The sequence below is a fragment of the Oncorhynchus kisutch genome, linkage group LG30 (assembly GCF_002021735.2).
Source record: "Oncorhynchus kisutch isolate 150728-3 linkage group LG30, Okis_V2, whole genome shotgun sequence".
Taxonomy (NCBI): domain Eukaryota; kingdom Metazoa; phylum Chordata; class Actinopteri; order Salmoniformes; family Salmonidae; genus Oncorhynchus; species Oncorhynchus kisutch.
The window spans coordinates 45446127-45460230 of NC_034203.2; the positions used below are offsets into that span (position 1 = coordinate 45446127).

Here is a 14104-nt window from a genome sequence, read left to right on the forward strand (position 1 = left end):
TGACTCATTAAGCACATTCTTACTCCTGAACTATTTATGCTCACCATAACAAAAGGGGTTGAATACATTTCCGCTTTTAATTTGGTTTGATTTGTAAAAATGTCTGAAAACATCATTTCACTTTGACATGAGGGTGTATTGTGTGTAGGCCAGTGACATTTTAATGTCATCCATTTTAATGTCATCCATTTTAATGTCATCCATTTTAATGTCATCCATTTTAATGTCATCCATTTTAATGTCATCCATTTTAATGCTGTAACACAACATGTGGAGAAGGTCAAGAGGCGGGGGATACCTTCTCCGAAGGCCCCGTGGGGGATACCTTCTCCGAAGGCCCCGTGGGGGATACCTTCCCATTAAAAGGGTATAATAGTTAGGGTCACCAGGCTGTCTGTACCCATTAAAGGGTTTTCTAGTTAGGGTCACCAGGCTGTCTGTACCCATTAAAGGGTATAATAGTTAGGGTCACCAGGCTGTCTGTACCCATTAAAGGGTATAATAGTTAGGGTCACCAGGCTGTCTGTACCCATTAAAGGTTATAATAGTTAGGGTCACCAGGCTGTCTGTACCCATTAAAGGGTATAATAGTTAGGGTCACCAGGCTGTCTGTACCCATTAAAGGGTATAATAGTTAGGGTCACCAGGCTGTCTGTACCCATTAAAGGGTATAATAGTTAGGGTCACCAGGCTGTCCGTACCCATTAAAGGGTATAATAGTTAGGGTCACCAGGCTGTCCGTACCTCTTGATGTATTCCATGACGAAGGCGACCCATCCCTGAGCAGCGTAGGCCTCACCACAGGAGCCAGCCTTGACCAGAGAGGTCTGATGGGAGGAGGAGTGGAGTTTAGCCAGGTCCTCCTTACCTGGGATGGGCAGGGACAGGTCCTGGAAGTTCTCTAGGGTCACTGACACCTGGAGAAGAATGGGAAGTCATTTTATTAATTTGAATCAGAGTCACAGATGAAGCCTAAATCATCAAAATTGCACATCAAATATTTAGAAGAAATGCAAAGCATGTCATAGAAAACCCCATTCATCACTAATGTAATCAGGATGGAGAGATGAGGAAGGAGAGTACAGTTGTTTTTTCAACAGTTTATATGGTAAGAATAAAGGCCATAGAGAATGATCCATCCTCTACAGGGGGTCCACATCCCCTACAGGACAGGGTGTCCACATCCCCTACAGGACAGGGTGTCCACATCCCCTACAGGACAGGGTGTCCACAGGGTCCATCCTCTACAGGACAGGGGGACACAGGGTCCATCCTCTACAGGACAGGGTGTCCACATCCCCTACAGGACAGGGTGTCCACATCCCCTACAGGACAGGGTGTCCACAGGGTCCATCCTCTACAGGACAGGGGGGACACAGGGTCCATCCCCTACAGGACAGGATGTCCACATCCCCTACAGGACAGGGGGTCCACATCCTCTACAGGACAGGGGGTCCACATCCCCTACAGGACAGGGGGTCCACATCCCCTACAGGACAGGGGGGACACATCCCCTACAGGACAGGGGGGACACAGGGTCCATCCTCTACAGGACAGGGGGGACACAGGGTCCATCCTCTACAGGACAGGGGGGACACAGGGTCCATCCTCTACAGGACAGGGGGGACACAGGGTCCATCCCCTACAGGACAGGGGGTCCACATCCCCTACAGGACAGGGGGTCCACATCCCCTACAGGACAGGGGGTCCACATCCCCTACAGGACAGGGGGTCCACATCCCCTACAGGACAGGGTGTCCACAGGGTCCATCCTCTACAGGACAGGGGGGACACAGGGTCCATCCTCTACAGGACAGGGTGTCCACATCCCCTACAGGACAGGGTGTCCACAGGGTCCATCCTCTACAGGACAGGGGGGACACAGGGTCCATCCTCTACAGGACAGGGGGGACACAGGGTCCATCCCCTACAGGACAGGGTGTCCACATCCCCTACAGGACAGGGGGTCCACATCCCCTACAGGACAGGGGGTCCACATCCTCTACAGGACAGGGTGTCCACATCCTCTACAGGACAGGGTGTCCACATCCTCTACAGGACAGGGTGTCCACATCCCCTACAGGACAGGGGGACACAGGGTCCATCCTCTACAGGACAGGGGGGACACAGGGTCCATCCTCTACAGGACAGGGGGGACACAGGGTCCATCCCCTACAGGACAGGGGGTCCACATCCCCTACAGGACAGGGGGTCCACATCCTCTACAGGACAGGGGGTCCACATCCCCTACAGGACAGGGGGGACACAGGGTCCACATCCCCTACAGGACAGGGGGGACACAGGGTCCATCCTCTACAGGACAGGGGGGACACAGGGTCCATCCTCTACAGGACAGGGGGGACACAGGGTCCATCCTCTACAGGACAGGGGGGACACAGGGTCCATCCTCTACAGGACAGGGGGGACACAGGGTCCATCCCCTACAGGACAGGGGGGACACATCCCCTACAGGACAGGGGGTCCACATCCCCTACAGGACAGGGGGTCCACATCCCCTACAGGACAGGGGGTCCACATCCCCTACAGGACAGGGGGTCCACATCCCCTACAGGACAGGGGGTCCACATCCCCTACAGGACAGGGGGTCCACATCCCCTACAGGACAGGGGGTCCACATCCCCTACAGGACAGGGGGTCCACATCCCCTACAGGACAGGGGGTCCACATCCCCTACAGGACAGGGGGTCCACATCCCCTACAGGACAGGGGGTCCACATCCCCTACAGGACAGGGGGTCCACATCCCCTACAGGACAGGGGGTCCACATCCCCTACAGGACAGGGGGTCCACATCCCCTACAGGACAGGGGGTCCACATCCCCTACAGGACAGGGGGTCCACATCCCCTACAGGACAGGGGGTCCACATCCCCTACAGGACAGGGGGTCCACATCCCCTACAGGACAGGGGGTCCACATCCCCTACAGGACAGGGGGTCCACATCCCCTACAGGACAGGGGGTCCACATCCCCTACAGGACAGGGGGTCCACATCCCCTACAGGACAGGGGGTCCACATCCCCTACAGGACAGGGTGTCCACAGGGTCCATCCTCTACAGGACAGGGTGTCCACATCCCCTACAGGACAGGGTGTCCACAGGGTCCATCCTCTACAGGACAGGGGGGACACAGGGTCCATCCCCTACAGGACAGGGTGTCCACATCCCCTACAGGACAGGGGGTCCACATCCTCTACAGGACAGGGTGTCCACATCCTCTACAGGACAGGGTGTCCACATCCTCTACAGGACAGGGGGGACACATCCCCTACAGGACAGGGGGGACACAGGGTCCATCCTCTACAGGACAGGGGGGACACAGGGTCCATCCTCTACAGGACAGGGGGGACACAGGGTCCATCCTCTACAGGACAGGGGGGACACAGGGTCCATCCTCTACAGGACAGGGGGTCCACATCCTCTACAGGACAGGGGGTCCACAGGGTCCATCCTCTACAGGACAGGGGGTCCACATCCTCTACAGGACAGGGGGGACACATCCTCTACAGGACAGGGGGGACACATCCTCTACAGGACAGGGGGGACACATCCTCTACAGGACAGGGGGGACACAGGGTCCATCCTCTACAGGACAGGGGGGACACAGGGTCCATCCTCTACAGGACAGGGGGGGACACAGGGTCCATCCTCTACAGGACAGGGGGGACACAGGGTCCATCCTCTACAGGACAGGGGGGACACAGGGTCCATCCTCTACAGGACAGGGGGGACACAGGGTCCATCCTCTACAGGACAGGGGGGACACAGGGTCCATCCTCTACAGGACAGGGGGACACAGGGTCCATCCTCTACAGGACAGGGGGACACAGGGTCCATCCTCTACAGGACAGGGGGACACAGGGTTAAGGTCTACTCCATGATAATTATGCCCCATTGTCTGGCTACTCAGACGTTAGTTTCTCGTCAGGCTAGGTGCTCAACAAGATGGCTACACCAACTACTTACCCTATCGCAGGTCAGACACTGCACTGAGCTGACAATGGTCCCGTCAAACACGTCTGATATCACACTACGGTACTTCTTCTGACGCTTGCTCTTCGGTGAGGAAAACGAGGTCACTGCAGAGGCAGAGAGAGAGTCAGGCTACACAGACAGCGGACAACAATATGTTGTCTTTCTGCCTACATTACTACTGCAGCGTCTTTCTGCCTACATTACTACTGCAGCGTCTTTCTGCCTACATTACTACAGCAGCGTCTTTCTGCCTACATTACTACAGCAGCGTCTTTCTGCCTACATTACTACAGCAGTGTCTTTCTGCCTACATTACTACTGCAGTGTCTTTCTGCCTACATTACTACTGCAGTGTCTTTCTGCCTACATTACTACTGCAGTATCTTTCTGCCTACATTACTACTGCAGTATCTTTCTGCCTACATTACTACTGCAGTATCTTTCTGCCTACATTACTACTGCAGTATCTTTCTGCCTACATTACTACTGCAGTATCTTTCTGCCTACATTACTACTGCAGTATCTTTCTGCCTACATTACTACTGCAGTGTCTTTCTGCCTACATTACTACTGCAGTGTCTTTCTGCCTACATTACTACAGCAGTGTCTTTCTGCCTACATTACTACAGCAGTGTCTTTCTGCCTACATTACAACTGCAGTGTCTTTCTGCCTACATTACTACTGCAGTATCTTTCTGCCTACATTACTACTGCAGTATCTTTCTGCCTACATTACTACTGCAGTATCTTTCTGCCTACATTACTACTGCACTGTCCCCAGAGAGATATTCTATGTGCTACATAGTAAATACTTTTCAGATGGTTGGAGGAGATTCCTGGCCAGACACTGTTGTTCCTGGGTGGACTGGAGGACATCTTGGTGAAGGAGTGTCCTTCCATGGGGACTGGGGTCTGGGGACGGGTGCTGCTGGAGACCACCTCGGGGAATGAGTCTGGAGCGAAGGAGAGAGGAAGAGACTAGGGATGTTAAAGGTTAACCGTTACAAAACGGCTAGCTGATCGGACTTTCAAACTTTTTTAACAAATCAAAAACTGAAAAATTGGGCGTGCAAAATTATTCAGCCCCTTTACTTTCAGTGCAGCAAACTCTCTCCAGAAGTTCAGTGAGGATCTCTGAATGATCCAATGTTGACCTAAATGACTAATGATGATAAATACAATCCACCTGTGTGTAATCAAGTCTCCGTATAAATGCACCTGCACTGTGATAGTCTCAGAGGTCCGTTAAAAGCGCAGAGAGCATCATGAAGAACAAGGAACACACCAGGCAGGTCCGAGATACTGTTGTGAAGAAGTTTAAAGCCGGATTTGGATACAAAAAGATTTCCCAAGCTTTAAACATCCCAAGGAGCACTGTGCAAGCGATAATATTGAAATGGAAGGAGTATCAGACCACTGCAAATCTACCAAGACCTGGCCGTCCCTCAACTTTCAGCTCATACAAGGAGAAGACTGAAAGCAACACAGCTCATCACCCTGAAAACATCATCCCCACTGTCAAACATGGTGGTGGCAGCATCATGGTTTGGGCCTGCTTTTCTTCAGCAGGGACAGGGAAGATGGTTAAAAATGATGGAAAGATGGATGGAGCCAAATACAGGACCATTCTGGAAGAAAACCTGATGGAGTCTGCAAAAGACCTGAGACTGGGACGGAGATTTGTCTTCCAACAAGACAATGATCCAAAACATAAAGCAAAATCTACAATGGAATGGTTCAAAAATAAACATATCCAGGTGTTAGAATGGCCAAGTCAAAGTCCAGACCTGAATCCAATCGAGAATCTTTGGAAAGAACTGAAAACTGCTGTTCACAAATGCTCTCCATCCAACCTCACTGTGCTCGAGCTGTTTTGCAAGGAGGAATGGGAAAAAATGTCAGTCTCTCGATGTGCAAAACTGATAGAGACATACCCCAAGCGACTTACAGCTGTAATCGCAGCAAAAGGTGGCGCTACAAAGTATTAACTTAAGGGGGCTGAATAATTTTGCACGCCCAATTTTTCAGTTTTTGATTTGTTAAAAAAGTGAAATATCCAATAAATGTCGTTCCACTTCATGATTGTGTCCCACTTGTTGTTGATTCTTCACAAAAAAATACAGTTTTATATCTTTATGTTTGAAGCCTGAAATGTGGCAAAAGGTTGCAAAGTTCAAGGGGGCCGAATACTTTCGCAAGGCACTGTAGACTAGTGGTTAGAGGGGAGGGGCGGCAGGTAGACTAGTGGTTAGAGGGGAGGGGCGGCAGGTAGCCTAGTGGTTAGAGGGGAGGGGCGGCAGGTAGCCTAGTGGTTAGAGGGGAGGGGCGGCAGGTAGCCTAGTGGTTAGAGGGTAGGGGCGGCAGGTAGCCTAGTGGTTAGAGGGTAGGGGCGGCAGGTAGCCTAGTGGTTAGAGGGTAGGGGCGGCAGGTAGCCTAGTGGTTAGAGGGTAGGGGCGGCAGGTAGCCTAGTGGTTAGAGGGTAGGGGCGGCAGGTAGCCTAGTGGTTAGAGGGTAGGGGCGGCAGGTAGCCTAGTGGTTAGAGGGTAGGGGCGGCAGGTAGCCTAGTGGTTAGAGGGTAGGGGCGGCAGGTAGACTAGTGGTTAGAGGGTAGGGGCGGCAGGTAGACTAGTGGTTAGAGGGGAGGGGCGGCAGGTAGCCTAGTGGTTAGAGGGTAGGGGCGGCAGGTAGCCTAGTGGTTAGAGTGTAGAGGAGGCAGGTAGCCTAGTGGTTAGAGGGTAGGGGCGGCAGGTAGCCTAGTGGTTAGAGGGTAGGGGCGGCAGGTAGCCTAGTGGTTAGAGGCGACAGGTAGCCTAGTGGTTAGAGGGTAGGGGCGGCAGGTAGCCTAGTGGTTAGAGGGTAGGGGCGGCAGGTAGCCTAGTGGTTAGAGGGTAGGGGCGGCAGGTAGCCTAGTGGTTAGAGGGTAGGGGCGGCAGGTAGCCTAGTGGTTAGAGGGTAGGGGCGGCAGGTAGCCTAGTGGTTAGAGCGTAGAGGAGGCAGGTAGCCCAGTGGTTAGAGCGTTGGGCCAGTAACCAACAGTATTATGGTCTGCTTCATAACAGGAGTTAGGTGTTCTACCATACAGACAGACTTGTTATTGTTACATGTTTTAATGAAGCTCCTAATGAAAAAGGTTCTTCCCTGTATACATGCATAGTATTTTCACAATGTTGAGGTACACAGACAGGCTCAGCAGGCTAACACAATGAGGTACAGACAGGCTCAGCAGGCTAACACAATGTTGAGGTACACAGACAGGCTCAGCAGGCTAACACAATGAGGTACACAGACAGGCTCAGCAGGCTAACACAATGAGGTACAGACAGGCTCAGCAGGCTAACACAATGTTGAGGTACACAGACAGGCTCAGCAGGCTAACACAATGAGGTACAGACAGGCTCAGCGGGCTAACACAATGAGGTACAGACAGGCTCAGCAGGCTAACACAATGTTGATGCAAGCTAGACTGACATGATGGTTTGAACCTACTTGATTCATCTATCCAGTTGTCCATAATTAAATAAAGGTGTACCTACCAGCCATGTTTCCCTGTATCTGGACCTTGATGGCCCCCTGGTTACTGATGGGCACGGCCTCGGAAGTGGTATCCACGTCTTTATACAGGTCTCCCCCTGACAACCCTGCGCCCCGATAGAGGTTGTTGATCAGGTTCTTCTCCTTCTGCCACTCCCTATTGGCCTGACGCGAGGAGTGGGAGGAGTCAGGTACATCAGGGATCAGCATCGCTGCCTCGTTAGACTCCTCCCCCGACGGCGGCGCCGCCGACCGACCATCCCCGCTCCCGCCTTTGTTGTCCGCCCGCTCGCTGCTGCCGCAAGACTCGCACGACTGGAAGTCTCCGTCGGATTGGCTGCGGCTGTCGTCCTCGGGGCAGTCGTCCATGGCGATGGCGTGCGAGTGTTGGTCGTTGTCGGCGGGCTCGGCCAGTGGCTCCTTCAGCTCCTCGTGGAGCTGGTCCATCAGACAGCGCAGGAACTCCTGAGAGTCCTGTTGGAAACATATTATTATAGGTTTATAGTATAGTTATATTGTTCTAGTCCTAATGGAAACACAGGTTTACAGTAAAGTTATATGGATCTAGTCCGGATGGAAACATTATAGGTTTATAGTATAATTATATTGTTCTAGTCCTAATGGAAACACAGGTTTACAGTAAAGTTATATGGATCTAGTCCGGATGGAAACATTATAGGTTTATAGTATAATTATATTGTTCTAGTCCTAATGGAAACACAGGTTTACAGTAAAGTTATATGGATCTAGTCCGGATGGAAACATTATAGGTTTATAGTATAATTATATTGTTCTAGTCCTAATGGAAACACAGGTTTACAGTAAAGTTATATGGATCTAGTCCGGATGGAAACATTATAGGTTTATAGTATAATTATATTGTTCTCGTCCTAATGGAAACACAGGTTTACAGTAAAGTTATATGGATCTAGTCCGGATGGAAACATTATAGGTTTATAGTATAATTATATTGTTCTCGTCCTAATGGAAACACAGGTTTACAGTAAAGTTATATGGATCTAGTCCGGATGGAAACATTATAGGTTTATAGTATAGTTATATTGTTCTAGTCCTAATGGAAACACAGGTTTACAGTAAAGTTATATGGATCTAGTCCGGATGGAAACATTATAGGTTTATAGTATAATTATATTGTTCTCGTCCTAATGGAAACACAGGTTTACAGTAAAGTTATATGGATCTAGTCCGGATGGAAACATTATAGGTTTATAGTATAATTATATTGTTCTCGTCCTAATGGAAACACAGGTTTACAGTAAAGTTATATGGATCTAGTCCGGATGGAAACATTATAGGTTTATAGTATAATTATATTGTTCTCGTCCTAATGGAAACAGATATTAAAGCAACACAAATATTTTCTGAAGGCACTGTATCTTAGACATATATGGTTATATTCCTCATGGAGCTGATCCATCAGACAGCACAAGAACCTCAGAGTCCGAATGTAAACATATGCAACATGTAAAGTGTTGGTCCCATGTTTCATGAGCTGAAATAAAAGATCCCAGAAATGTTCCATATGCACAAAAATATTATTTCTCTCAAATGAAAATTTTTAGGGCCTTCCTCTGACACCGCCTGGTATAGAGGTCCTGGATGGCAGAGAGTTCTGCCCCAGTGATGAACTGTGCCATACGCACTACCCTCTGTAGCACCTTGCGGTCGCAGGCCAAGCAGTTGCCATACCAGGTGGTGATGCAGCCAGTCAAGATGCTCTCGATGGTGCAGCTGTAGAACTTATAAAGAATCTGAGATCCCATGCCAAATCTTTTCAGCTGTCTGAGGGAAAGAGGTGTTGTCATGCCCTCTTCACAACTGTTGGTGTGTTTGGACCATGATTGGTCCTTAGTGATGTGGACACCAAGGAATTGAAGCTCTCAACCCAATCCACTATAGCCCCTTCGATATGAATGGGGTCGTGTTCTGCCCTCTGTTTCCTGTAGTCCACAATCGGCTCCATTGTCTTGCTGACGTTGAGGGAGAGGTCATTGTCCTGGCACCACACTGCCAGGTCTCTGACCTCCTCCCTATAGGCTGTCTCATCGTTGTCGGTGATCAGGCCAACCCCTGTTGTGTCGTCAACAAACTTAATAATGGTGCTGGAGCCGTGCGCAGCCACGCCGTTGTCAGTGAACAGGGAGTATAGGAGGGGACGAAGCACACACCTTTGAGGGGCCCCCAGTGTTGAGGGTCAGCGTGGTGTAGTAGTTGTTGCCTACCGTCACCACACGGGGGCGGCTCTTCAGGAAGTCCAGGATCCAGTTGTGAAGGTGGTGTTCAGTCCCAGGGTCCTTAGCTTAGTGATATACTTGGGAGGGGATAACGGTGAAGCTGTAACCAATGAAAAGCATTCTTAAGTAGGTGTTCCTTTTGTCCGAGTGGGAAAGGGCGGTGTGGAATCAGAGTTCCTTCATCGGTATCGCTAATTTCCAGCTTGCCTTGTAGTGCAGAGAAGAACAGTGCAGCGTAACAATTGAATATTCCCTGAGGAACGTGCTTATAAAAAAAAATTGTGGCTTGAGGAAAGAGACATGAAAGGACCTATTCTTCAACAGCAGTTTACTTTAACAGCGCTAGAGAAGACACCTGCCCGTTGGGAGTACGAACAGCCCTAGAGAAGACACCTGCCCGTTGGAAGTATGAACAGCCCTAGAGAACACACCTACCTGTTGGGAGTATCCTCTGAACATGGGGTTAACAGCCTTGATCCCCTGGAACAGATTGGTAGGGATCACATAGGATGGCCTAAAGAGACAGAACAAGATTAGGACAGCCTACAACACCACAGAACAAGGTTAGGACGGCCTACAACACACCACAGAACAAGGTTAGGACGGCCTACAACACACCACAGAACAGGGTTAGGACGGCCTACAACACACCACACCACAGGGTTAGGACGGCCTACAACACACCACACCACAGAACAGGGTTAGGACGGCCTACAGAGACCAGAACAGGGTTAAGACGGCCTACAGAGACCAGAACAGGGTTAAGACGGCCTACAACACGCCACAGAACAGGGTTAAGACGGCCTACAGAGACCAGAACAGGGTTAGGACGGCCTACAACACACCACAGAACAGGGTTAAGACGGCCTACAACACACCACAGAACAGGGTTAGGACGGCCTACAGAGACCACTATAGGCTAACCGCTCATTGATGAGGCCTACAGAGACCACTATAGGCAACCCGCTCATTGATGAGGCCTGCAGAGACCACTATAGGCAACCCGCTCATTGATGAGGCCTGCAGAGACCACTATAGGCAACCCGCTCATTGATGAGGCCTACAGAGACCACTATAGGCAACCCGCTCATTGATGAGGCCTGCAGAGACCACTATAGGCAACCCGCTCATTGATGAGGCCTACAGAGACCACTATAGGCTAACCGCTCATTGATGAGGCCTGCAGAATCTGTCAAAATAACCCAAACATGCTCTTCTGAACGGTCTGAATGGACAACACCCAGGTGAAAACGACTCAGAGGACAGATGTGTACCTGTTCTTGTGCCAGAGGTCTGACACCAGTTTCTGGTAGCTCTTACTCAGAGCAGGCTTCTTGTCTGTCCTCACCAGACCTCCACACTCCACAAAGAACTGGGTTAGAGGAGGACTGGAAAGAGAGAGAGCAGAACTGGGTTAGAGGAGGACTGGAGAGAGAGAGCAGAACTGGGTTAGAGGAGGACTGGAGAGAGAGAGCAGAACTGGGTTAGAGGAGGACTGGAGAGAGAGAGCAGAACTGGGTTAGAGGAGGACTGGAGAGAGAGAGCAGAACTGGGTTAGAGGAGGACTGGAGAGAGAGAGCAGAACTGGGTTAGAGGAGGACTGGAGAGAGAGAGCAGAACTGGGTTAGAGGAGGACTGGAGAGAGAGAGCAGAACTGGGTTAGAGGAGGACTGGAGAGAGAGAGCAGAACTGGGTTAGAGGAGGACTGGAGAGAGAGAGCAGAACTGGGTTAGAGGAGGACTGGAGAGAGAGAGCAGAACTGGGTTAGAGGAGGACTGGAGAGAGAGAGCAGAACTGGGTTAGAGGAGGACTGGAGAGAGAGAGCAGAACTGGGTTAGAGGAGGACTGGAGAGAGAGAGCAGAACTGGGTTAGAGGAGGACTGGAGAGAGAGAGCAGAACTGGGTTAGAGGAGGACTGGAGAGAGAGAGCAGAACTGGGTTAGAGGAGGACTGGAGAGAGAGAGCAGAACTGGGTTAGAGGAGGACTGGAGAGAGAGAGCAGAACTGGGTTAGAGGAGGACTGGAGAGAGAGAGCAGAACTGGGTTAGAGGAGGACTGGAGAGAGAGAGCAGAACTGGGTTAGAGGAGGACTGGAGAGAGAGAGCAGAACTGGGTTAGAGGAGGACTGGAGAGAGAGAGCAGAACTGGGTTAGAGGAGGACTGGAGAGAGAGAGCAGAACTGGGTTAGAGGAGGACTGGAGAGAGAGAGCAGAACTGGGTTAGAGGAGGACTGGAGAGAGAGAGCAGAACTGGGTTAGAGGAGGACTGGAGAGAGAGAGCAGAACTGGGTTAGAGGAGGACTGGAGAGAGAGAGCAGAACTGGGTTAGAGGAGGACTGGAGAGAGAGAGCAGAACTGGGTTAGAGGAGGACTGGGAGAGAGAGAGAGAGAGAGCAGAACTGGGTTAGAGGAGGACTGGAGAGAGAGAGAGCAGAACTGGGTTAGAGGAGGACTGGAGAGAGAGAGCAGAACTGGGTTAGAGGAGCACTGGGAGAGAGAGAGAGAGAGCAGAACTGGGTTAGAGGAGGACTGGAGAGAGAGAGAGAGAGCAGAACTGGGTTAGAGGAAGTCTGGGAGAAAAGTCATACATCTTAATACACAGAACAACGCACTGCACAGGGGAGACAGGGTGGAGGTCTTGTGGAGGTCTCCAATTTTTTTCTGGGGTCTTGGCTGATTTCTTTTGATTTTCCCATGATGTCAAGCAAAGAGGCACTGAGTTTGAAGGTAGGCCTTGAAATACATTCACAGGTACACATCCAATTGACTCAAATTATCCTATCAGAAGCTTTTAAAGCCATGAAATCATTTTCTGGAATTTTCCAAGCTGTTTAAAGGCACAGTCAACTTAATGTATGTAAACTTCTGACCCATTGAAATTGTGATACAGTGAATTATAAGTGAAATAATCTGTCTGTAAACAATTGTTGGAAAAATGTAGTGTCATGCACGAAGTAGATGTCCTAACCGACTTGCCAAAACTATAGTTTGTTAACAAGAAATGTGTGGAGTGGTTGAAAAAAGTTTAAATGACTCCAACCTAAGTATGTAATCTTCCGACTTCAACTGTATATATGTATGTATGTTTGTGTGTATGTATGTTTGTGTGTATGTACGTATATACGCATGTACGCATGTATGCATGTTTGTGTGTATGTATGTTTGTGTGTATGTACGTATATACGCATGTACGCGTGTATGCATGTTTGTGTGTATGTATGTGTGTATGTGTGTGTGTATGTATGTATGTGTGTATGTGTGTGTATGTATGTATGTGTGTGTGTATGTGTGTATGTGTGTGTGTATGTGTGTATGTGTGTGTGTATGTGTGTGTGTATGTGTGTATGTGTGTGTGTGTATGTGCGTATGTGTGTATGTGTATGTGTATGTGCGTATGTGTGTATGTACGTGTGTATGTGTGTGTGTATGTGTGTATGTGTGTGTGTATGTATGTATGTGCGTATGTGCGTATAATAAAGACGTATTCAATTATTTTCCCCCCCTCATCAATCTACACACAATACCCCATAATGACATCACAATACCCCATAATGACATCACAATACCCCATAATGACACCACAATACCCCATAATGACATCACAATACCCCATAATGACATCACAATACCCCATAATGACAAAGCAAACAGGTTTAAAAATAAATAAAACTGAAACATTTAAATAAGTATTCAGACCCTGTACCCAGAACTTTGTTGAAGCACCTTCGGCAGCGATTACAGCATTGAGTCTTCTTGGGTATGACACCACAAAATTGGCAAACCTGTATTTGGGGACACCTGCAGAACCTCTCAATCTTTGCGTTGTCTTGGCTGTTTTTTTTATTTTTAGGATCATTGTCCTGTTGGAAGGTGAACCTTTGCCCCAGTCTGAGGTCCTGAGGGCTCTGGAGCAGGTTGTCATCAAGTATCTCTCTGTACTTTGCTCCGTTCATCTTTCCCTCGATCCTGACTAGTCTCCCTGCCTCTGAAAAACATCCCCACAGCATGATGCTGCCACCACCATGCTTCACCGTAGGGATTGGGACAAGGTTCTCCCCAGATGTGACGCTTAGCATTCAGGCCAAAGAGTTCAATCTTGGTTTCATCAGACCAGAGAATCTTGTTTCTTGTGGTCTGAGAGTAATTTAGGTGCCTTTTGGCAAACTCCAAGCGGGCTGTCATGTGGCTTTTACTGAAGAGTGGCTTCCTTCTGGCCACTCTACCATAAAGGCCTGATTGGTGGAGTGCTGCAGAGATGGGAGAACCTTCCAGAAGGACAACCATCTCCACAGAGGATCTCTGGAGCTCTCTCAGAGTGACCATCA

The 14104-nt window shown here is 49.7% G+C and overlaps 1 protein-coding gene across 1 annotated transcript in view; it reads right to left on the reverse strand.

Moving 5' to 3' along the window:
• usp33 (ubiquitin specific peptidase 33) overlaps window positions 1-14104 on the reverse strand; it is a 66240-nt gene that overhangs the window by 23577 nt on the left and 28559 nt on the right. The window contains exons 8-13 of the mRNA XM_031810434.1: window positions 11055-11168; window positions 10216-10294; window positions 7528-7999; window positions 4807-4947; window positions 3986-4098; window positions 745-917 (exon numbers count right to left, since the gene is read on the reverse strand). Coding sequence (XP_031666294.1) covers window positions 745-917; window positions 3986-4098; window positions 4807-4947; window positions 7528-7999; window positions 10216-10294; window positions 11055-11168 — 1092 coding nt within the window. The remainder of the gene's footprint in view (window positions 1-744; window positions 918-3985; window positions 4099-4806; window positions 4948-7527; window positions 8000-10215; window positions 10295-11054; window positions 11169-14104) is intronic.